Source organism: Taudactylus pleione, unplaced genomic scaffold (assembly GCF_031769625.1).
Source record: "Taudactylus pleione unplaced genomic scaffold, aTauple2 ptg001605l, whole genome shotgun sequence".
NCBI lineage: Eukaryota > Metazoa > Chordata > Amphibia > Anura > Myobatrachidae > Taudactylus > Taudactylus pleione.
In genome coordinates, this window is record NW_028286002.1 from 522,843 (window position 1) to 548,236 (window position 25,394).

General features: G+C 44.8%; 1 protein-coding gene across 1 annotated transcript in view; it reads right to left on the minus strand.

The window, feature by feature from the left end:
• LOC148442148 (uncharacterized) overlaps positions 1-6,649 on the minus strand; it is a 290,790-nt gene extending 284,141 nt beyond the window's left edge. The window contains exons 1-2 of the mRNA XM_088464170.1: positions 6,634-6,649; positions 6,356-6,403 (exon numbers count right to left, since the gene is read on the minus strand). Coding sequence (XP_088320296.1) covers positions 6,356-6,403; positions 6,634-6,649 — 64 coding nt within the window. The remainder of the gene's footprint in view (positions 1-6,355; positions 6,404-6,633) is intronic.
• Between the last annotated feature and the right edge of the window lie 18,745 nt (positions 6,650-25,394).

Below are 25,394 nucleotides of genomic sequence, written 5' to 3' on the forward strand. Positions count from 1 at the left end.
TAATAGAGTGCGAGTGCTTCACTCGCACATATTACTTCCTGAGAAATCACAAAAACAATAGACCAGCTTCAGGATAGCAAGTATATCCTGAGCAGACAGAGTAACACAAAAATATGCACATTAACATGAGATCAAAAAAAAAAAAGGTGTGTACCGTTCCCCAGAAGCATAACCAGCCCCGGACTCTGTACAGCCTGTGCTGTTTTTTAAAATACAGGGAACAAAATGTGTAGGAGACCCCTGTATTTTAAGAACCAGTACTGGGATATTTAAAGCCTATCCTGGTTCTAAACATACAGGGGTCAAAATTTGTAGGGGGCACATGTATTTTAATTACCAGCACAGGGCTTTTCTGATCCGGTCCCGGTTGTGGAAATACAGGGGACAACACAAGTAGGGGTCCCCTGTAATGTCCATAACCATCACCAAACTTTTTCTAGCAAGGGGTAATGCCACAGCCAGGGAAACCCTTTCACCAGGGTGCTCGATCAAAGCATTACCCCTGACCGCTAGTTAGCCCAGGTTGGGATTCCTGGAGAGGTGGGGACCCCCCATAAAGGGGTGCCATGGAGAGGATCTATCCCCATCACAACTGGCCCACATCCCCCTCCTCCGCACGAATGACTGGGGCCCACATCTGCCCAGTAATTGCAGGAGCTGCCAACCAATAAGCAGGCTACTCTGTCAGAGCTGCATGCTGATTGGCTGTGTGCGGTCAGTATGTCTCCTCCATAGACTTCAATAGTGTGAAATCTGCATTGAATTTGTTAAGAATGCAAGTTTAATGCTAAACTCAAGTTTAACTTGGGGTGAACATTGCGGTTACATCATTGATAGTCTATGATGGGAACTGCTACATTGCATCCAATGATGTAACCGCAAGGTAACCCTGCGGTTCTAGAGAAAGGGAAAACATCTGGATGTGAGATGCTTTTTTGCAGGTAATAGTAAATCCCGAAAAATGCGAGTTTTACGATAGTTGCACCCTATTACAATTGCGAGTGAGTAAAAATGAGAGTTTAGCGTTAAACTTGCATTTTTAACAAATTTGCAACCTATTACATTTGGCTCCATATGTTTTATATGGTCAAACTATGTGATGGATATACATTTATAAAAAAAAAGTCAAAATTCATGTGTTGCGTACATCATATCAAAACAACAAAAACAAGCAAAAATATATTGCAGTTCAGTGTTTATTGATTATATAACAAAATACTATAATCTACTATATAAAAGTGAAAATTTGTCCTTCTGTCTTTCTATACAAATCCACAGTTTACAAGCCACGATCGTGAAATTTTACATACGAGCGTATTAAAACACAGCGGAGGCAACTAAAAAAATTTGAAATCGAAATTAATTACTGTTAATTTTTAATTAATGAAAAAACCAAAATCTTTGCATAACATTCGCCCTCTACAGGTCAGGTACGAAATTACAAAAGGATTTAGCTTATCTACTATTTTTTCTTTTCTATCTTCTCTACTAAATCGAAATTAATTACTGTTACTTTTTAATTAATTAAAAAACACAATTTTTGATATCAGAGCAACAGAAGCTCTTGGTCGTGTTTACACTGTACATCCTACAAATTTTGAATGCTTCTATCTCCGAAGTTTGCTTTACACCGTTACAGGTCCTACTTCCTACCTTAGGACTGTTGATGTGGAAGTTTGTCACACTTTTCCTGAGGCCTGCCTTAGGAGAGGTTGATTGGTTGATTGGAGGATGAGTGTAAACAAACATTCTTAAAACCCGGGGTAACGCCGGGTACTCCAGCTTGTACAATTTAAATTAAACATAATCTTGAAAAAAAACTTTTTTAAGATGACATTTAATTTAAATTGTATAACACTATTGTATTATTTTTATGTACTTCATGTGTTGTATAAATGTAATTGGATTATTCTGTGAGGATGCAGACAACAGCGCTAAGTGGAAATAATGTTATATAATCATTTATTCAATTCACTGCTGTGGAGTAGCAGCACTTATCCATTTTCAGCTGAAGCTGCAGTGGCCAGGTGTGCTGTTTTTTCAATTCATTCATTAATTTTTTAAGTTTAGTGTTTATCGCTACTGGCCAGGGGATTGTACAAAAGCAGAGTGTACAGTACATGACTTAAGGTTGTATATTTACAAAAGGTCTATTTCAATCAATTTTTATCGATTTAATCGATTTAAAATGATCTGTTGTGTTACTGGGGCTAAACCAAATCAAAAATTGTATGTTAGCAAATGTAAGATTTAGCCCTAGAAACACAACATTGATTTAGATCAATTTCAAATTGATTAAAATCAATATAAATCGATTGAAATCGAGCATTATTAAATTTACCCCCAGAAGGCATCACAGGAATGGATATGTGCCTCATGTGATGTGGCCAGCAATTTCCATCCACTGTAATTGTAATTTGCAGGAATTATTATTGTAAAGTCCTGGTAACTAGCAAGGTTTATTTTGATTTTGTACTTATCTAATACCCACTAAAACTGATTATGTTATTCACCTACTGTGCTTTTGTTCCATTGTTACTTTTAGAATATTACAGTGCACAGAATAGTATGAAAAGATGGCTCTGGTTATGAAACACATTTTTCAACAGTATGAAAGAATACCTAGTTTTTGAAATTAAACGTAAAACTTATATCTAAAATTGACACAATAAATTTTAAAATCAATCAATTTACACCCTCGCCTGCAAAGTAGTTGCAATGACATAAATGACACCCACTGTCTACCCATGGCATAATTGTTTTCATGTGCATCAAAATATGCCCTCTGCTGTGAGGTAGCTGTAATTGCATAAATTACACACTTTCTCACATGGCACTATTGTTTTCCTGTGCATCAATTTATATGCTGTGCTGTAAAGTACTGTAGGTATGACAGCATAATGACACTCACTGTCTACCCGTGGCATCATTGTTTTCATGTGCATCAGTTTATACGCTGTTCTGTAAAGTACTGTATGTGTGACAGCATAATGACACTCACTGTCTACCCATGGTATTATTGTTTTCATGTGCATCAGTTTATATGCTGTGCCGCAAACTACTGTACGTGACAGCATGACACCCACTGCATAGTTGCCTACCTTTGGCTTCTCCTCCCCGGGAGAAACCTTGGTAGGAGAAGCAGGTGGGCTGTAATGGGGGCGAGGCCTGACAGGTTGTGTCATTAAGCCACGCCCCCTTCATGGCAAATTGCCGCGATTGGCTTAAATTTAAATAGGGGTCGGGGCTAAATGACGCGATTCACTTAGAATCACGTAATTAATCCCCGCCCCCTACATGGAGACCCGCGATCACCACGGAAATTCTCCCCATTCTGCCCACTTCACTAGGAAGTGGGCAGAATGCGGGAGAAGTGCCTACCCTTCCGGGGATGCGGGGGGTTACTGAATAAATTTTGAGCTTCCCGCGAAAACCGGGAGGGGAGGCATGTATGAGCTGTGCCCATTAAGCAATGCCCCATTTAGTTGTGGCCCTTATGCAGTGCCCCCTGTTGCTGTGCCCATTATGCAATGCACTTAGTAGTTGTGCCCCTTCTGCAATGTCCCCTGTAGTTGTGCCCCTTCTGCAATGCCCCCAGCAGTTGTGGCCATTATCCAATGCCCCCTATAGCTGTGCCCATTATGCAATGCCCCCCAATAGTTGTACCCCTTCTGCAATGCCCCCTGTAGTTGTGCCCATTAAGCAATGCCCCATTTAGTTGTGGCCCTTATGCAATGCCTCCTGTAGCTGTGCCCATTATGCAATGCCCCCCAGTAGTTGTGCATCTTCTGCAATGTCCCCTGTAGTTGTGCCCCTTCTGCAATGCCCCCAGTAGTTGTGGCCATTATCCAATGCCCCCTATAGCTGTGCCCATTATGCAATGCCCCCCAATAGTTGTACCCCTTCTGCAATGCCCCCTGTAGTTGTGCCCATTAAGCAATGCCCCATTTAGTTGTGGCCCTTATGCAATGCCTCCTGTAGCTGTGCCCATTATGCAATGCCAGCAGTAGTTGTGCCCCTTCTGCAATGCCCCCCATAGTTGTGGCCCTTATGCAATGCCCCCTGTCATCATAGCCCCTAAGGTAGAGCCCCCAGTACCAACTCCCCCTCCCCGCCCACACCCCTATGAAGAAACTTACCTGTCTTCATGCTGGCACCGCTCCACCCCGTCAGGGCTCCCAAGTCCTGCCGTCGCTGCTGCCGCTGTTTCCACTGCCTGCTGGATTTAACTGGATCCAGCAGGCGTGCGTGCTCCTCACATCGCAGGTGACATCATGACATCACCTGTGCACTGCATTACTGTGAACGCAGGTCTCTGAAGCAATCAGAGGCTTATTTAGTCTCTGATGGCTTAAGGGACCAGCATTCTCAGTACTAATGGGGGTCTGCAGAGCCGCGAGCCAGGAGCCGCATCAGAAACTCAAGAGAGCCTCATGTGGCTTGAGAGCCGCGGTTGGCCACCCCTGCTCTTGGGTGCCGTGATTTAAAAAAGTTTGCTCTATACTATAGTCCTGGACAATGCAAATATATTGCATGTTAATGAATTAATAAAAATCCACAAAACCATTATGCATGACAGATTTCTTTTCAGGTTAGTGTTTTCAAATCACTTTTCACAAACTCACCTGGAATGAGAAATGGACACAGAATAAATATTGTCATGTTGTCCCGATATCACTGATCCCAGAAAATGAAATGATGTAATGTGGCCACAATATAAGCACTGTATATTCATTGCAAGAAAAAAGGAAGAAATAAATTCTGTGCACAGCCAAATTAAATATCAGAAAACTACAAGGAGTTTATGATCATTAGTCTCTTGACAATGAATTAAACTGTATAATAGGAGCAGCATATCTGATGAGCACACCTAGCACAATAACATTCATGAAGACTGAAACAAGAGCTTTAGTTTTTATAAAAAAGCTATTTTATGTTTATATGCAACTTAAGTATTAACGTGTGTATTTAGGAGTATGAAAACATTATTGATAACGTCAATCTGTAGTACACCATAGTGATTGCATTAATATACAACATACTCACCCAGAACAATACAGTATATAATAGTTTTGAAGATGGTGTTTTATCTTGACTAAGACATGGTGGTATATTTACTAAAATGAGAGTTTTTAGAAATGGAGCTGTTGCCCATAGCAACCAATCAGATTTTAGCTATTATCTTCTAGAAGGTGCTAGATAAATGTTAAGTAGAACCTTATTGGTTGCTACGGACAACATCTCCATTTCTAAAAACTCACATTTTAGTTAATATACCCCTAGGTGTTTTTTTTAACTATACCTCCACGGCAACTTTGCCTTGGCTTTTAGTGCCATATACATTTTTTTTAAATCTCTAATCTTACTTCTCAATTTACAGAGCAGTTGCCGAATATCCAACATAAAAATCTACCTTATATATTTGCTTTACTTTAGCACACTTTTTATAAAATTATGCAGTTTTCCCCCTATGTTATCTATTGCTTCCATTAGATTTGTATTATTTCACGATTCAAAATGTAGCATATGTTGCTGGCTGACTTCTGCCTTACCTTTTCCCAGTCCAACCACACCCACACCACACAACCAGTTTAATTGACTGTAATTGTTACATCACTACAAATACATTACAGAATGGCATTTCATGAAATGACAAGTAACTGAAAGTTTATATTGTCAGAACTTCACTCCTTAGTGACATAGCCTGTTCTGCTGCAAAACTCAACTTGCACAAAATGTTGCCGTAATTTTGCAGAACTCTATCTGCCATATATCTCAAATTAAAATAACAAGATTGATAACTAGCAATATACAACACCATTTAGTCCATGATCATTTATGCTAAAAGTGAATTTTAACTAGATATAGACATTTTTATCAATATATGAATGTCCAAGTCTTACCTTATTGTAGTGATTTGGCTTTAATTAATCATGCTTATAAAAGAACATAAACTAGATTTTAAATTGTTAGAGGAAATTTCAAGATCTTCATTTATCCTTTGTTTCCATTTGAAGATTTCAGCCCGTAATGACAGAACTGAACATTTGGGAAGACAGAATATTATTTTACTGCCCATATGTGTCATGTGATTGTAAAGCAGATTACAGTATGAATGGAAAATGAAAGTCCCTACTATAGACGTACTTCTCCTTATGATTGTTTTTTTTTTTTTTTAAAGTAAACAATTTAGTTGCAAAATCTAATTAAATCTCAGCTCTATAGATATTTTTATCTGTCTCCGAATGAAAATCGTATGTTTTATAAATATACCTCTTTTGTTGATTGCGTATTAATTACTCAAATACTATATTTTTAGTTTATTATTACAAAGATCCATCAACAACAAGAAAACAAAAAAAAGAAAATAATAATAATAATAATAATAATAATATGACATACTCTAATTTTAGAGAAATGTTACATCTATTTGCCAAAATCTGTGGTTGCGCCGCTGATGTGTACCTAGCTTAAAACTTTCATTTCAATTAATTTTCTGTCTATCTGTGATCTCTTTGCTTGTATTTGTTGTTTTCCTTGTGGTTTTAGGGTTGGCTATCCCCTCATTAAGGGGGGCAGCATTTTGTGATAGTGGGCTGTAATAGAGTTAAGCCATATAAATCCTTACCTTACGATTTTTATATAACATGTGTTGACAAGTGGAGAAAATGTATTCAATCTTCTGGTGCCCCCAAGATGTACTTCCTGTGCTGGGAGATGAGGAGCAGCACAGAGATTCAGGGGAAGGATGAGAAAATATGCCTTACACCATGTGTTTTCATGAAATTCTACCTAACTCACCAAACCTAAAGAAATCAAATTCAAAAATAAAAATCCTATGCTTAATTCAGTCGGAAAAAAAACTTTTGTTCAAAAAAAACCTGAAATGTTTACCAATATTTTACAGTTGATATTTTTGTGTGAGATATTTGCGATAACTAAAACGTTAACTGTTTAATATCGAGAAGAGACTGCCAAATGTAAAAAATACAAACTACTGTACATTAGGGGTGAGCGGGTTCGGATTTCTGAAATCCGAACCCCCCCGAGCCCCCCCGATCCGAGTCCGATCCGAGTAAGGCTCGACTTTTCCCGCCTGACTCGGATCTGAAATCGAGGCAAAACGTCATCATCCCGCCTTCCGAGTCTCGCGGGTTTTGGATCCTATATAAGGTACCCGCGTCGGCGACATTTTCTCACTCGGCTGTGGACAGTGAAGAGGGAGGGTGGGAGTTAGGGCTGTGTAGTGTAGTGTAGTGTAGTGCTGCTGTTGTCCACTACTTCAAAGTCCATAGGGGCTGGCTGTGTTGTGCTGTGCTGCTGTTGTTAATAGGGGCTATGTCCACTACTTCAAAGTCCATAGGGGCTGGCTGGACTGTGTTGTGCAGTCAGTTCTCCATAGGGGCTGTGTCCACTCCAAAGTCCTGTGCAGTGTCCCAGTCCTAAAGGAGTGCTGTAGTGTTGTCCAGGGGGTGCTCTGTCCATCAGGGGTGCTCCCCCCAAGTGCTAAAAAAATAATATATTTTCTGTGTTTGTGAATTGTGTGCGCAGTAGCCGCACGTGCATCAACAAAGTAGTGCCAAGCGTGCGCCTGTGTCATAAGTAAAGGGCCGGCTGGCTTGACCGTTAAAGGGTGCTGTAACCCCCGAAAGTACACTCCAGTCCAAACCAAAAAAAAATTATTTTCTGTGTTTGTGAATTGTGTGCGCAGTAGCCGCACGTGCATCAACAAACTAGTGCCAAGCATGCGCCTGTGTCATAAGTAAAGGGCCGGCTGGCTTGACCGTTAAGGGTGCTGTAACCCCCGAAAGTACACTCCAGTCCAAACCAAAAAAAAAATTATTTTCTGTGTTTGTGAATTGTGTGCGCAGTAGCCGCACGTGCATCAACAAAGTAGTGCCAAACGTGCGCCTGTGTCATAAGTAAAGGGCCGGCTGGCTTGACCGTTAAGGGTGCTGTAACCCCCGAAAGTACACTCCAGTCCAAACCAAAAAAAAAATTATTTTCTGTGTTTGTGAATTGTGTGCGCAGTAGCCGCACGTGCATCAACAAAGTAGTGCCAAGCGTGCGTCTGTGTCATAAGTAAAGGGCCGGCTGGCTTGACCGTTAAGGGTGCTGTAACCCCCGAAAGTACACTCCAGTCCAAACCAAAAAAAAAATTATTTTCTGTGTTTGTGAATTGTGTGCGCAGTAGCCGCACGTGCATCAACAAAGTAGTGCCAAGCGTGCGCCTGTGTCATAAGTAAAGGGCCGGCTGGCTTGACCGTTAAGGGTGCTGTAACCCCCGAAAGTACACTCCAGTCCAAACCTAAAAAAAATTATTTTCTGTGTTTGTGAATTGTGTGCGCAGTAGCCGCACGTGCATCAACAAAGTAGTGCCAAGCGTGCGCCTGTGTCATAAGTAAAGGGCCGGCTGGCTTGACCGTTAAAGGGTGCTGTAACCCCCGAAAGTACACTCCAGTCCAAACCAAAAAAAAATTATTTTCTGTGTTTGTGAATTGTGTGCGCAGTAGCCGCACGTGCATCAACAAAGTAGTGCCAAGCGTGCGCCTGTGTCATAAGTAAAGGGCCGGCTGGCTTGACCGTTAAGGGTGCTGTAACCCCCGAAAGTACACTCCAGTCCAAACCTAAAAAAAAATTATTTTCTGTGTTTGTGAATTGTGTGCGCAGTAGCCGCACGTGCATCAACAAAGTAGTGCCAAGAGTGCGCCTGTGTCCTAAGTAAAGGGCCGGCTGGCTTGACCGTTAAAGGGTGCTGTAACCCCCGAAAGTACACTCCAGTCCAAACCAAAAAAAAATTATTTTCTGTGTTTGTGAATTGTGTGCGCAGTAGCCGCACGTGCATCAACAAAGTAGTGCCAAGCGTGCGCCTGTGTCATAAGTAAAGGGCCGGCTGGCTTGACCGTTAAAGGGTGCTGTAACCCCCGAAAGTACACTCCAGTCCAAACCAAAAAAAAATTATTTTCTGTGTTTGTGAATTGTGTGCGCAGTAGCCACACGTGCATCAACAAAGTAGTGCCAAGCGTGCGCCTGTGTCATAAGTAAAGGGCCGGCTGGCTTGACCGTTAAAGGGTGCTGTAACCCCCAAAGTACACTCCAGTCCAAACCAAAAAAAAAATTATTTTCTGTGTTTGTGAATTGTGTGCGCAGTAGCCGCACGTGCATCAACAAAGTAGTGCCAAGAGTGCGCCTGTGTCATAAGTAAAGGGCCGGCTGGCTTGACCGTTAAAGGGTGCTGTAACCCCCGAAAGTACACTCCAGTCCAAACCAAAAAAAAATTATTTTCTGTGTTTGTGAATTGTGTGCGCAGTAGCCGCACGTGCATCAACAAAGTAGTGCCAAGAGTGCGCCTGTGTCATAAGTAAAGGGCCGGCTGGCTTGACCGTTAAAGGGTGCTGTAACCCACAAAGTACACTCCAGTCCAAACCAAAAAAAAAATTATTTTCTGTGTTTAGCCGCACGTATATATCAAATCGATATAACATAAATGGAGGACCAAACTTTCTCCGATAAAAATAAAATAGAGAAAGATCAAGAACCACTTCCTCCTAGTGCTGAAGCTGCTGCCACTAGTCATGACATAGACGATAACATGCCATCAACGTCGTCTGCCAAGGCCGATGCCCAATGTCATAGTAGAGGGCACATACAATCCCAAATGGCAAAGTTCAGGAAAATGACCTTGAAAAAGACATTTAAATCAGCTGAAGAGAAACGTAAACTTGCCAATATGCCATTTACGACACGGAGTGGCAAGGAACGGCTAAGGTCGATCCCTAGTATGTTCATGACTAGTGGTTCAGCTTCACATGACGATGGAAGCACTCCTCCCACTAAAAAAATCAAAAGAGTTAAGCTGGCAAAAGCACAGCGAAGAACTGTGCTTTCTAAGAAGATATCACAAATCCCCAAGGAGAGTCCAAGTGTGGTGGTGGTTGCGATGCCTGACCTTCCCAGCACTGGACGGGAAGAGGTGGCTCTTTCCACCATTTGCACGCCCCCTGCAAGTGCTGAAAGGAGCACCCACAGTCCACTTGCTGATATGCAAATTGAAGATGTCACTGTTGAAGTACAACAGGATGAGGATACTGGTGTAGCTGGCGCTGAGGAGGAAGTTGGCGAGGAGGATTCTGATGGTGATGTGGTTTGTTTAAATCAGGCTCCGGGGGAGACAGTTGTTGTCCGTGGGATGAAAAAGCCCATCACGGTCATGCCTGGGCAGAAGACCAAACATTCCACCTCTTTGGTCTGGCAATATTTCTATCCAAATCCGGACAACAACTGTCTTGCCATATGTACCATATGTAAAGGTGAAATAAGTAGGGGTAGGGACGTCAACCACCTAGGAACATCCTCCCTTATACGGCACCTGCAGCGCGTTCATAAAAAGTTACTGTCAAGTTCAGAAACTTTGGCTCAGACCGTAAGCAGTCCAGGGACACCTAAATCCCGTTGTCCTGTTGTATCCAAGCGCCTGCAAACCACACCGTCAACTCCCTCCTCGTCAATTTCCTCCTTAGTCAGGATCGGAAGTAGTCCTGCAGGCCATATCACTGGCATGACTGACTCTCCTATCCGGGATTCCTCCGGAGGATCCTGCATTGCTACGCCTACTGCTGCCGCTGCTGCTGTTGCTGCTGCTGGGAGTCGTTCATCATCCCAGAGAGGAAGTAGGAACACCACTACTTTTACTAAACAATTGACCCTCCAACAGTCCTTAGCAAGGAGGATGAAGTACGACAGCAGTCATCCTGAAGCAAAACGTATAACTGAGGCCTTGACTGCTATGTTGGTGTTAGACGTGCGTCCGGTATCCGCCATTAGTGCAGTGGGATTTAGACAATTGATGGAGGTAGTGTGTCCCCGGTTCCAAATCCCGTCTAGATTCCACTTCACTAGGCAGGCGATACCGAGACTGTACAGAAACGTCAGAAAAAGTGTCCTCAGTGTCCTGAAAAATGCCGTTGTACACAATGTCCACTTAACCACGGACATGTGGACAAGTGGAACAGGGCAGACTAAGGACTATATGACTGTGACAGCCCACTGGGTAGATGTATCACCTTACGCAGCAACAGCAGCAGCGTCACCAGTAGCAGCATCTCAGAAACGCCAGCTCGTTACAAGGCAGGCTACGCTGTGTATCACCGGTTTCAGTAAGAGGCACACCGCCGACAACCTCTTAGAGAAACTGAGGGAAATCATCGCCCAGTGGCTTACCCCACTTAGACTCTCCTGGGGATTTGTGATATCTGACAACGCCACCAATATTGTGCGGGCATTACATCTGGGCAAATTCCAGCACGTCCCATGTTTTGCTCACACAATAAACTTGGTGGTGCAGAATTTTCTGAAAAGCGACAGGGGCGTGCAGGAGACGCTTTGGGTGGCCCGAAAAATTTCTGGCCACTTTCGCCATTCAGCGACTGCGTGCCGAAGACTGGAGCGCCAGCAAACACTCTTGAACCTGCCCCGCCATCACCTGAAGCAAGAGGTTGTGACGCGGTGGAACTCAACCCTCTATATGCTTCAGAGGATGGAGGAGCAGCAAAAGGCCATACAAGCCTATACATCCACCTATGACATAGGCAAAGGAGGGGGTATGCACCTGACTCAAGCGCAGTGGAGAATGATTTCCGTGTTGTGCAAGGTTCTTCAGCCCTTCGAACTTGCCACACGTGAAGTCAGTTCAGACACTGCCAGCTTGAGTCAGGTCATTCCCCTCATCAGGCTTTTGCAGAAGCAGCTGGAGAAAGTGAAGGAGGAGCTAAGACGGAGCGATTCCGCTCGGCATGTGGGACTTGTGGATGAAGCCCTTCATTCGCTTTGCCAGGATTCCAGGGTGGTCAATCTGTTGAAATCAGACCACTACATTTTGGCCACCGTGCTCGATCCTAGGTTTAAAGCCTATGTGGTGTCTCTCTTTCCGGCCGACACAAGCCTGCAGAGGTGCAAAGACCTGCTGGTGAACACACTGTCAGCTGAAGCGGAACGTGACACGTCAACGGCTCCTTCTTCATTTTCTCCCGCAACTGGGGCTGCCAGGAAAAAACTTAGGTATCCTAAGCAACCCGCTGGCGGTGATGCAGGGCAGGTAGGACCAAGTTTGGACATCTGGTCCGGACTGAAGGACCTGGCAACAATTTCTGACATGTCTACTGTCACTGCATATGATACTGTCACCATTGACAGAATGGTGGAGGATTACATCGGTGACAGCATCCAAGTAGGCATGTCAGACAGTCCATACCTGTACTGGCAGGAAAAAGAGGCAATTTGGAGGCCCCTGTACAAACTGGCTCTATTTTACCTGAGTTGCCCCCCCTCCAGTGTGTACTCCGAAAGAGTGTTTAGTGCAGCCGGGAACCTTGTCAGCGAAAGGCGTAGGAGGTTGCTTCCACAGAATGTGGAGAAGATGATGTTCATCAAAATGAATTATCAGCTCTTCCAGGGAGACCAGCCTCCAGAAGGTACAGAGGGACCTGTGGTGGTGGATTCAAGTGGGGACGAGTTAATACTTTGTGAGGATGAGGATGTACACACTGAAGAGGGTGAGGAATCGGTGGATGAGGAGGATGAGGATGACATCTTGCCTCCGTAGAGCCAGTTTGTGCAGGGACACATTAATTGCCAGCTTGTTTTGTGGGGGCCCAAACGAACCAATCATTTCAGCCACAGTTGTGTGGCAGACCCTGGCACTGAAATGATTGATTTGTTAAAGTGTGCATGTCCTGTTTATACAACATAAGGGTGGGTGGGAGGGCCCAAGGACAATTCCATCTTGCACCTCTTTTTTTCTTTGCATTATGTACAGTTTGGGGCCTAGTTTTTCTAACTGCCATCCTGTCTGCCACTGCAGTGTCACTCCTAGATGGGTCACGTGTTTGTGCCGCCCACTCGTGTCGCTTAGCATAGTCATCCAGCTACCTCGGTGCAACCTTTTGGACATAAAAACACTATTGTGAGGTGTGAGGTGTTCAGAATAGACTGGAAATGAGTGGAAATTAAGGTTATTGAGGTTAATAATAGCATAGGAGCAGAAAAACCTACAAATTCTGTGATTTTAGCTGTTTTTATGCTTTTTTTCAAAAAAATACAGATCCAAAACACAAAACCCAGAACCCAAAACACGGAAGGGTGGTTTTGGCAAAACCAATCCAGATCCAAAACACGAAGAAAGATCCAGATCCAAAACCAAAACACAAAACACGAAAAGTGGCCGGTGCACACCCCTACTGTACATATATAAATACATATGACTTACCAACCGCACTCACTTGTGAGTGTCAGCTAGACCAATGGAGATAGAGCATAGGGTTGCATGCCAATAAATTAAATAAATAAATGTGATAGGTTCAAGCGACTGGCGTGTTTTTGTAAATAACCATGTATAATAATGCAACCACCCTGTGTGTGTATAAAGTGCAACAGTGTCCAATTATGGGCCATATTCAATCAGCCACGATAAGCCATTTTCAGTGAAAAGTTCTCGCCGGTGACGTCATTTCGCCAGGCAAAAAGTTATTCCCGTATTCGATTCAAAGGCTTTTCACTGGTGCGGAAAGTCAATGCATTGGAATAGCCAAAAAAGATTCGCCTATGAATAGGGGTCGAAAAAAAGTGCAGAATTGCGGTTTTGGGGTGCACACTTCTGAAAACCCCCCAGCACTCTTTGGACAGTCCCCCAAAGGTAAACTGAGTAAAAAAAATAAAAAAAAATTCTTTAGATCACCCCAAAAAAGTACTTTCGTTTTGGGGGTGAAAAAACCCAAAGTACAGGGACAAAGTTAAAAACTAGCGAAATAGACTCCAGGGGTCCCCAAGTATGCCCCAGGTGTGTTTTTGATTGCAGGTGCTTGCGGCAGGTGGATTTTTTAAGTTTTATAAAACTTCACTTTAACAACTGTAAAATATGCTAGCACCCATTTTCATGTACCACAATTTTGCTGGGACTACTTATTTTCACCCAAAAATTATGCTAAATGCTATTCTACACCACTTGTGCAATGGCGCTAAATAGCAGCTATTGAGATCATTAAAGTACCCCAAATACCTTCAACAGGTTTATTCAGGGATATCTATAGTGATCCCTAATGTCACTGCATTTTTTTGGGGTGTCAGGCTGATTTCCCCAAAACTGACAGCACTTTTTTCCTGTTTGAGTTTTGCCGGGACCCGTTTTTGAGTCCTTTGGAATTGAATTGGGCGAAAAGCGTTCGCGCGCTTGAAAATACTTTTCTCCAAAAACACGTGATGTAGGCAGAAAGTCCGGGAGGTGAAGCGTAGCCAATTTTTCTTGGCTAATTGAAAATTCCCCTAAGTGTTATTTTATAACCAATAAATATATATATACCAATAAATAGATAAAATATATAACAATTCAAATCTACTAGTGTGATAAATAAATAAATAAGATCAGATGTAGATGTAGACACAAACAATAATAAATATTCACAGTGAGGTTTAGATAACCTCTAACGAGTGACCCCTTCATCTGTGCAAAGAATGCAAAAAGTGCAATGTGCTGTGCAAAAAATGCATAAAGTTATCATATACTGTCACATACAACTGTAAGGTAACCAATCTACTTGGTAAGCAGCAATCAATAATCACAGATGTATAGCACAATAAAACTAAAAACAAACAAGGGGTATTTTTTCAAAAAGGTTTAAAAGCAATAAAGCTTTCTAAAAAAAAGTCAATGCTTATCTGAATAAGATGCAAATAGTTCATGAGGCAAGAGGAGCAGCTTACCAACGCATTTCATCCATCTAGGACTTCACTTGATGGTTAGATTGGTTACCTTAAAGTTGTATGTGACAGTATATGATAACTGTATGCGTTTTTGCACAGCACATTGCACTTTTTGTATTCTTTGTACAGATTAAGGGGTCACCCGTTAGAGGTTAACTAAACCTCACTGTGAATATTTATTATTGTTTGTGTCTACATAAACTCTTTGTCTATTATATAATAAATTGTTTAAAATATTTTTTTCGATATTTTGACATCTGATCCTATTAATTTATTTATCACACTAGTAGATTTGCATTGCTATATATATTTTATTTGTTTATTGGTACCATATAAAATAACACATAATTGGACACTGTTTCACTTTACTATATACACACACAGGGTGGTTGCATTATTATTCATGGTTATATACAAAAACACGCCAGTCGCTTGAACCAATCACATTTATTTTAGTTTAATATATATTGTTAAAATTAAATAACACTAAAACGAAAATGAATAAAGCATTCGGGAGCTTGGCCCAGATATAATGCCATCTCCAGATGGCGTTATCCTATAGTAGCCTATGGGCTACTATTTTGCGAAAATTACTGGGAGATGGTACCTCCAGAACCCTCCTAGCATAGCAGGGATGGGATCTTTTCAGAGTGCTTGAAGAGGGGTGGTATACGGCAGTATGCCATATTTTTCAGCCTCCACTGCAGTGATCAGAAGTACACAAGCATGTACTGGATCCAGGGTGCTGGCAGCTGCTGTATCTTCTTGCACTGGTTGTTGCTGCAATAAAGATTATTGTGGCACAGTGCATGTGATGTCATGTAATCACATCACAACACACCGCTAAGAATAGGAGCTATGACCTGGAGAGGATGATGAGCAGCCAGTAGATTCAGTAGAAGGTAAGTGTCGGTGGGCTGTATGGGATGCAGGGGCTGGACCTACCAAGACCCTGGGGTCTGGAGAAACAGGAAGGGGCTGGCTGGAGCTGGATAAACACTGTGGGACTTTTCTGGAGAGACAAAAGGGAGCTGAAGAGACACTGGGGAGCTGCAGTTGGAGTGACACTGGAGGGCTGCAGCTAGAGAGACTTGAGGTCTGGAGATAGAGTGGGGGTGATGCTGCTGGATAAACACTGGGGGGGCTGAAAAGACACTGGGGATCATTGCTGGATAGACAAAAGGAGTCTGGAGCTGGAGAGACTCTGGTGGTCTGGAGATACACTGGGTGGTCAGAGAGACAGAAGAGAGGTGGAGAGGCACTGGGAGTCTGGGGGGATACCAGGTGCTGCAGCTGGAGTGACACTGGGAGGCTACTGAGGAGCTTTGTGGAGAGACAGAAGGGGTCTTGAGCCAGAGAGACTCTGGGGGTCTGGAGAGACACTAGGGTGCTGGAGAGACAGAAGGGGCTGGAGAGAGAAAAGGGGCCTTGCTTTAGCTGATTAGACACTGGGAGTGCTGGAGAGACACTGAGGGGGTTTGATGGAGAGACAAAAAAGAAAGCTGGAGGCACATTGGGGATCTGGAAAGACACTGGGGCTGCATCTGGAGTGAAACTGAGGGGGCTTTGCTGGAGTGAAACTGGGGGGCTTTGCTGGAGACACAGAAGGGGCTGGAGCTAGACAGACTCTGGGGTCTGGAGAGACACTAGGGGGCTACAACTGTAGATACACTGGGAGGCTGCAGCTGGAGAGACACTGGGGGCCTGGAGAGACACTGTGGGGCTAGAGAGACAGAATGGATCTGGAGAGACAATCGGGGGCTGGCTGGAGCTGGAGAGACACTGGGGCACTGCAGCTGTAGAGACATGGGCGAATGAGGCTAGAGGGACACAGAGTGCTGGAGAGACACAATGGGGGATGAGGCTAAACAGAGAACTAGGGGAAAGTGGCTGGAGATTATCCACAACTGAAGGAAAAGGCTCAGGGACAGTAATCTTCATAAAAGCACCAATTCTAAAAGGACATAACTGATACAAATGATACCACATTAGCAAATACATTGTGTCACAACCAGGGTTTCTCAGCATGGTGGCCGACGGGCATTACCTGTGAGGTCACTGTGGCAGAGGGCATCTGGCGGTGGTGCTGGTGTGTGGCGAGGGGCATTGGCTGTGCATGGCTCTGCGCAGGCATGCTGTCATTTGGGCTGGTAATGCCTGGCCTTGCTTCCGTTCCATTTGGCATGGGCGCTGCCATCTTGCCTCCGGCCATGTGATTTGCTTGCCCAATCCTGGTTTGTCACATGCTCTCTCTGGCCAATCACGGCACAGCACTTGGTATTTAGGGAGGTTCAGAGCCTCGCTTCATTGCCAGTGCAATGTGTTTCTCAGCATAGCTGAGAGAGAGTTCCCTGTACTCACCACCTGCTGCCTGCTTGTTTTCTCCAACCCCGCTGGACTACCCTGCATCCTCCATTACATACCCCTTGCCTGAGTACCTGAGTCCTGCTGTTCACCCTGCACCTTGCCTCCACTGACACTCTGCTGGATATTTCTTCCTCAGTCTGCATTCTTCATTAATCAGTCACCACCTGGACAGATCCCCTTGTCTGCCACTACCTGGACATTTTCCATTGCCTGTCACTAATTGGACTTTTTCCTATTTGCCTCACTACAGCTCCCAAGTGCACTTTAGTGCTATACCCGGACTTTCTGTTTTACCACATTCATGTCTATTAAGCCACTCATTGAAAACTCCACATTTACTTTTAAACCTGCTTCAGTGTCTGCTCCTATTACCACCCCGGGTCCACAACAAAACCAGAACCTCACACATTGTAATAAATAATAAAATTTTGATCAGGGAATTTCACATTTTGCCCTGCACCAAAACGTCTGTTACTATGTATTATATGGATGAACCTCACCTCTGCTATATGTGATGATGACATTGTTTATACTCCTAAAGGAACAGGCATCTTTCGGACCATGTGGTCTCCTACGTGAATAGTGAATACTGGGTCTGATTCAGACCTGGTCGCAAGCACTGAGCGCTCGCAACCGGGTCGATGGTGGGCCAGCATGCTGGCTCCATCGTGCGCATGCGCGAGACCCAGATAGTGACGGGCAATCCGTCGCTCCGGGTCTCGTACCAAAGGGGGCGTGCTGTCGAAGTTGAGTGACAGCACGTCTCCTTTGGTGGGTGGGCCGGGAGAGTGGCTGCCCAAACGGAGGCGTTCCCATGTGAACGCCTCCATTTGGGGCCGGCCCCACTGACAGTGGGAGAGTGATGTCAGTGGGAGAGATTTCAGCTCTGTTAGAGCCGAAATCTCTCTGAGTCTTGCGGCAACGAGACCCTACCACAAAGGTCTCATCGCAAGCCCGATGGTCGCGATGGTCTTGACCATCGCGACCATCTTCCTGGCCGCTCGCTATAGCTGTGGGTGGTCACCCACAGCTATGCAAGCGGCCAGGGGGCCGTTCTAAAAAAGAAAAAAAAAGACCAGCCCTGATTCAGGCCCACTGACTGAAGTCAACATCTGCCAAGGAGGAAAAATTTCTTCAGAGGTTCCCCATTGTAGAGAAACCACATAAAGGTAAGAAAGACTTTCTTAAGTGGCTGACCTGTACCTGCTAGGAATCTTATAACAAAATCCCAAAAGCTACTGGGGGCCTGAGATGGCCCTTCTATTAAAATTTCCATACCCCCACTTCCAAATTCCCACTTTCTTATTGTAGTGAATAGCGTCAATAAGAAATTACAATTATCAGGTTTAAAACCTGATAATTGATAAATATGCCCTTTAAAGATATATAGATCTATCTTCTCTGTTCACCTACAATTAGACTGAACAGAACTGCCTTGATCTTTATTGAGCATATATAAATTATTTTGTAATTACATATTTTTAATAAATGTATTATTATTGTTATTGTTTTTATCTATGTCTGGTATTTGTATTATTTAGCTATTTTAGCACATCACCTTATTGTTTGCACCTTTCATATTTCCTGTCCACTCCCCCACCCCTAGTTGTATTTGTGCCTAGACTTCCATAATATTTATTTGGGTTGCAGACAATGATCTTGTTGGCACCACGATGTTGACCTAGTTAACAGTAGTGTCACAAAGGATGGTGACACCAAGTGCTGCACTGAGAGACTCCTTGTGCGTTCACGAAAGGGGGCATGGCCTTGTGCCCCACGAAGCCACCCCCCTAATGTGTGACATTTTGGTGACACTCCAGTTCTCATTATGCTGGGGGCTTGCCCAGTGCTCTGAGCACTGGGGCAGCATCTAGCCCAGAGATAGCTAACCCTGGTCCTCGGGAGCTACCAACAGTTCATGTTTTCCAGGCCACCTTTGGATCTGTAGAATGCGTCCGTTAGGAATGAATGCACTACATTTTTGAAAATGTGACAGTTAGTAATGACTACACCGATGCACCAGCTAGGTTGTCTGGAAAACGTGAACTGATAATAGCTCTCGAAGACCGGGTTGGCTACCTCTGGCTCCGAACACAGTGTGGATGACATGTGCATGCACGTGTCATCCATCATCGCTGCTGCACTGTTCGGTGTCACCATCCAAGGGGGTGACACCAAAATATCATGGCAGCTCTGCTATTTTAAGGTCACTCACTCAGATAGTATTACCCGGTGTGGCCCACACCCACCTAGTGACGTCACTGCTAGTAAATATGCTAATTAAAGCATTTTAACGTTTTTGCATTATAACTGTAAACATGCTGTAAAAGCAGCATGTGTATAGTTATAATGACGACAGCATTAAAAATGCTTTAATTAGCAATTTAACGAGATTAACATTGTGCTGTCAGGAATTATGGTACCAACAGGAACATTGGGTCTGATTCAGAGCCGGATGCTATTTGCGCTCGCTCGTCCAGAAAAAGGGGCTGGCTATTTAAATTGACCGTTCGCTCTTTGCGGTCTGTGGACGCCTCTATGTCTGAACGAGCGAACAAAACATGCGGACGTTTTTTCGATAAAAACGCCCCCTAGCCGCTCGCATCATACGTCATCTCCGCTATTTATTAGATTAATCGAGAGCATCGAAAGGCGAATGAACTGCTCGCTATTCTTGTGGTGGGTTTTTTCTACCGCAATCATGCGAGGAGTTCTGGCTAAAAGACACCCAAGTGACGTGGTCAATGATGCTGCTTTGTTAATTATGCACTCCCATTAAACGCCCGTTTTGACCGTTTGGCACGCCTGCGTTCGGATCTCCACTCCCCGTTTTCAAGCACCTTCCCCTGTTACCACCCACAGACGCCTCATTCTGTCACTCAAATTACCAGGCATTCGCTATTTTGCGAGCACACGAATTCTGACCGCACTGACTGGTTCGCGCATGCGTACTAAAACCCATATGCATGCGCAGACGTGCGAACATCGCTCCGAACGAACGAGCGGCCGCTTACGAGCGGCTCTGAATCAGGCCCATTATCTGCAATGTTCTTGTCAACATTATGACTGCATACAATTTATTTATACACCACATCACTAAGATTGAGAAGCTTTAGTAATTAGTTTCCGATAAGTGAAGGTGGCTGCCGTGGTGCTAGGAGAGGCTGCAGTGGGGAGCATCATTTAGCTCCTTTCCTTTCCTCCACTGCAACACTCTCTAGTCCTCAGCTACTCACCTCACCTACCCCTCCCTCACTGCAGCACTCACCTCTCCTCACACCTCCCTTCCCCTTCCCTCACAGCAGCACTCTACTCCACTCACAGCAGCACTCACCTCTCCTTACACCTCACCACCCCTCCCCTCACAGCAACTCAGAGCAGAAGATATACAAAGCTAAGGGGGTTTCTGGTTCTTGCTTCAACAGTGCTTGAACAGAACAGGAATTCTTCTTTGTGCTACACTTACCATTCACCTCTCCTAACACCTCCCCTCTCCTCACAGCAGCACTCACCTTTCCTCACAGTCGCACTCACCTCTCCTCACATCTCCCCTTCCGTCATAGCAGCAGCACTTACCTCTCCTTGCACCTACCCTTCTCTCACAGCAGCACTGCTCTCCTCACACCTCACTCCCCTATCCTTACAGCAGCACTCAACTTCACTCACAGCAGCATTCATTTCTCCTCAAACATCAGACTCCCCTCACAGCAGCACTCACTTCTCCACACACCTCAGTTCCCCCCTCACAGCTTCAGACTTCTCACACTTCACTCCTCTCCCCTCACAGCAACACTCCCCTCCTCTCCCCACACTCACCGCCCCTCACACCTCATCTCCCCTAACAGCACTACTCACCTACCCTCACACCTCACTCCCCTCCTCGCAGCACTCACCTCTCCTCACCTTTACTAACCTCACAGCATCGGTGGGGGTCCTCAGCCTCCCGATTTGACCACCCGCAGGCCAGTTAGGGATGCTGAAATCGGGATGCTGGGGAGGGGTGCCGACCTCTACGGGTGGCGCCCTTGTGCGACCCCACTGGTCGAACACCCCTAGAGCTGGCCCTGCACCTCACCTCCCTCACAGCAGCAGTCACCTTTCGTCACACCTCCCCTGACAAAAGCACTCCCCTCTCCTCACACCTCACTCCCTTCCCTCACACCAGCACTCACTTTTACTCACACCTCACCTCCCCTACTCTAACAGCAGCACTCACCTCTACACACACCTCACCTCCTCTCACAGCAGTACTCACATCTCATACCTCTACTCACAGCAGCACTCTCTTCCTCTGCCCCTCATCTGCCCTCCACAGCAGCACTCGCTACCCCTTCCCTCACAGCAGCACTCACCACTCCTCATTCCCTTCCTTCCCTCCAGCACTCACCTCTTCTCACACCTCACCTCCCCTACTCTCACAGCAGCACTCACCTCTACACACACCTCACCTCCTCTCACAGCAGTACTCACATCTCCTCACACCTCTACTCACAGCAGCACTCTCTTCCTCTGCCACCTCATCTCCCCTTCACAGCAGCACTCACCACCCCTCCCCTCACAGCAGCACTCACCACTCCTCACACCTCACCTCTCCTCACACCTTACCTCCCCTCCACTCACAGCAGCACTTATCTATACTCACACCTCACCTCACAGCAGCACTCACCTCTCCTCACACCTCACCTCCCCTAACAGCACTAATCACCCACTTCACCCTCAGAACTATCCTCTCCTCACATCTCACCTCCCCTTACCTTACAGCAGCACTCACCTCTCCTCACACCTCCCCTTCCCTGCCCTCACAGCAGCACTCACCTCTCCTCACACCTCCCCTTCCCTGCCCTCACAGCAGCACTCACCTCTCCTCACACCGCACCTCCCCTCCACTCACAGGAGCGCTCCCCTCTCCTCACACCTCACCTCCCTTCATAGCAGCATTCACCTTTTTTCAAGTGCCCTCACAGCAGCAATCACTGCTCCTTACACAGCACCTTCCCTCCCCTCACAGCTGCAGCACACACCTTTCCTCACATCTTCCTCCCTCACAGCAGCACTCACTTATCCTCACACCTCCCCTCCTCTCACAGCAGCACTCCCCTCTCCTCAAACCTCCCTTCTCTTCACAGCAGCACTCACCTGTCCTCACATCTCACAGCAGCACTCACCTGTCCTCACATCTCACAGCAGCACTCACCTGTCCTCACATCTCACAGCAGCACTCAGCTCCTCTCCCCTCACAGCAGCACTCACCTCTCCTAACAGTTCACCTCACAGCAGTACTCACCTCTCCTCACACCTCACCTCCCCTAATAGCACCAATCACCCACTTCACTCTCCTTCCCTCAGCACTATCCTCTCCTCACATCTCACTTCCCCTAACCTTAAGGCAGCACTCACCTCTCCTCACACCTCCCCTTCCCTGCCCTCACAGCAGCACTCACCTCTCCTCACACCTCCCTTCCACTCACAAAGGCACTCACCTCTCCTCAGAACTTCTCTCATCTCCCCTCCCCTCACAGCAGCACTCACCTCCCCTCACAGCACCACTCGTCTCTTCTCACGTCTCGCCTTTACTCCACTCCACTCACCACAGCACTCGCCGTGCCACACAGGGCTCTCTTCCGAGTTCACTCCCCAGGAGAATATTTAAGTTGGTGCAGGACACCACTGATTTGCCAAATGTAAACAGATGCCTGCAGCCACTTGTTGACTGGTGCTAGGACAGTAACTGTCCCAGCACCGGCGCCGAAGTGAAGTGCAGCTATGACATACTGTTTCATACCAGCACACTTCCAGCACTGAGTATAAAGAGGACTTTTGCAGAGGTCTGAGCATGGAGGAAAACAAATGTGGAAGGCATATTACATCTTAAAACTAGCACTTTACATAAAAGGGTTTATTAATTTTTTCTACTAAAATCAATGTGAAAATGAATGTTTTCGCACCATTTTCACATTACTTTAGTTTCACATAAATTATTTATGGCTTTTGAAGTAGATTTCGCAAGAATCTCCTCCATGCCCTAAATTTTGCATCAATGCTGATCACATTTCCCATACCTCTAATGCGAAATGCAATCAACCCAGATTTCACATGCTTCAATTGTTAAATCTTTTCAGACCTATATAACGCCATCACTAGATGTGGTAAGCCATCTATTTCTTATTCGCCAGGACATAAAATTTCTCGTAAGCTCTGTCCCGGCGCCTTCAGTTTAATAACTCCTTGTGATAATATGTAATATAGCAATGCTATATTGCTTGATATTATCACATCACAATTGCATTTCAAATGCAAATTATGATAAATGCGGACCAAAGTAACAAACAACCACTGTAGTCAGCCACAAGTTTCAGTGTGTTGCAATCTGTAACAGAATGTTGAACTGAAATGTAAATGAAAAAGTGGCTGCTGCATTGTGTAGAGGTTACTTCCTGCAATGAGCATTCTGTGATAGGACACTTTCGTTTCCTACAAGTTGAGGGCAGAGCACACTCCTTATGTAGTCTTTGAATTAACCTTTTTCTATTTTTAAAGACAAATTAAATTGTTTGCTTATCATAAATCATAATATTCAATCAGACATCTAGAAGACAAATCTCAGATATCTCTTGAATGGCTATGTTGTCCAGTCTCATGTATAATTTATATAACATAATTTTGAGGTAACATAAATACAGATGTGTCCTTTTTTACTGTTACTTCAGTCATGCCAAATAGCCCCTCTCGGCCCACCAGGCACTCGGCCGCACTGAGCATCTTTCTTGCTTAAAATGTATGTCCTAAGTAAAAAAAGCTGGGTGCGACAAAACTACATTGCTCGCTTACTCTGATCAATTTCATGTGTACATCTGAGTCTGAATCTGTGTAAATAGGGCTCCAATGCGAGCGGCCTCAGGTTTTCCTCCCATCAACGTGCTTTATCTGTGACTTTGTATGTGAAATGTATGTAAAATCACAGCCTAGTGTCTCTGGTATACTCTGCAAGGATTTATGCTTCGTCTCTGATGTGACTAAGATGAATAATGTAAAAACAATTACAGTATGTACTCCTCTCAGAGTGTGTCAGTCGCACCTGGATTCTTGCGATATATGCCATACGGACACTTCTGTAAGCAATTTTTTGTTCCAGCTTTAGTTTATTCCAGTGCATTTTGAGTCATAAGGATAAACTCAATTAGCCTGTGTGCTTGCATGTCCTAAATGCTGAAACAATTCAATTAGCATAGGATCTAATTCATGTTTGTACGCAGAAATCGCCGATGTTCATGCAAGTGAGCGATCATCTGCAGACTGGGCATGTGAAAAGATGCTTTTGCGATCGCACTCACACTGGGATTTTTATCGTAGAATGATTGGCAGGAAGGGACCATTTGGCGGAAGTAACGGGGAGTGGGCGCAAAAATGCAGATGTGTCATGGCCGTTTTCGAGGCGTGTGTCAGTTCAGCTGCAATTGCGTGTATGTAGTTAAATATGGCACCTGCGTCCCTATTTCCACAGCCAGTCTGCATAGCTGTAGGGTTACCCTAGCAGTCGATGATCCTCATTCTCACGTATAGTCTGCGTATGTGTACGCAGTTGCTAATGAGTAGGCAGTGGCTCGGGTGGGCGTCTATCTTCTTTTCTAGGTGGCAGTTTCACCTGCTAAGATTTCCAGTTCTGTGAATGCAATTGCGTACAAACACGAATCAGACCCAGAGTCAAGGTCAATGATCACTACTTAAAGCATAGTTACTACAACCTTATGATCAATAATAAGTGAAGGTGTCTCTATAATTATTGCTGGTTCAAGTGCAACCACATTGTGTGAAGCAGATAAATTCCCATCACTGAGAGAAGTTCTCAGGAGAGGTGAGTGCCTTTGTGAGTGGAGGTGAGAGGAGAGGTGAGTGCCACCCCCAAAAAAAAGGAATGCTAGGCACAATATAGTGGCATTAATAAATGTAACATTATACAGCAGAAATTTACTGTAACCTCACAGGTGTCACATATGGCCCATTTCACTACAGTGCGACCCTCGTTGTTCTTCTTCCTAGTGGCTCGGGTGTCTCAGGATGTGTCTCACTGACTATTTACCAGGTTACACCATAACCAGAACAGTTGATTTATTGTCACCAGATTGGCTTGCCAGTTCATGGACAGCCTATAATACTTCACCTCTAAGTTAGTGTATCACTTCCATATATATATTATATGTGGTTGGGGGTCCATCAAGGGGCGCTAAAATCTATGTTTGCTTACCAAAACAATTAGGCTCGGGACGGCCCTGGTT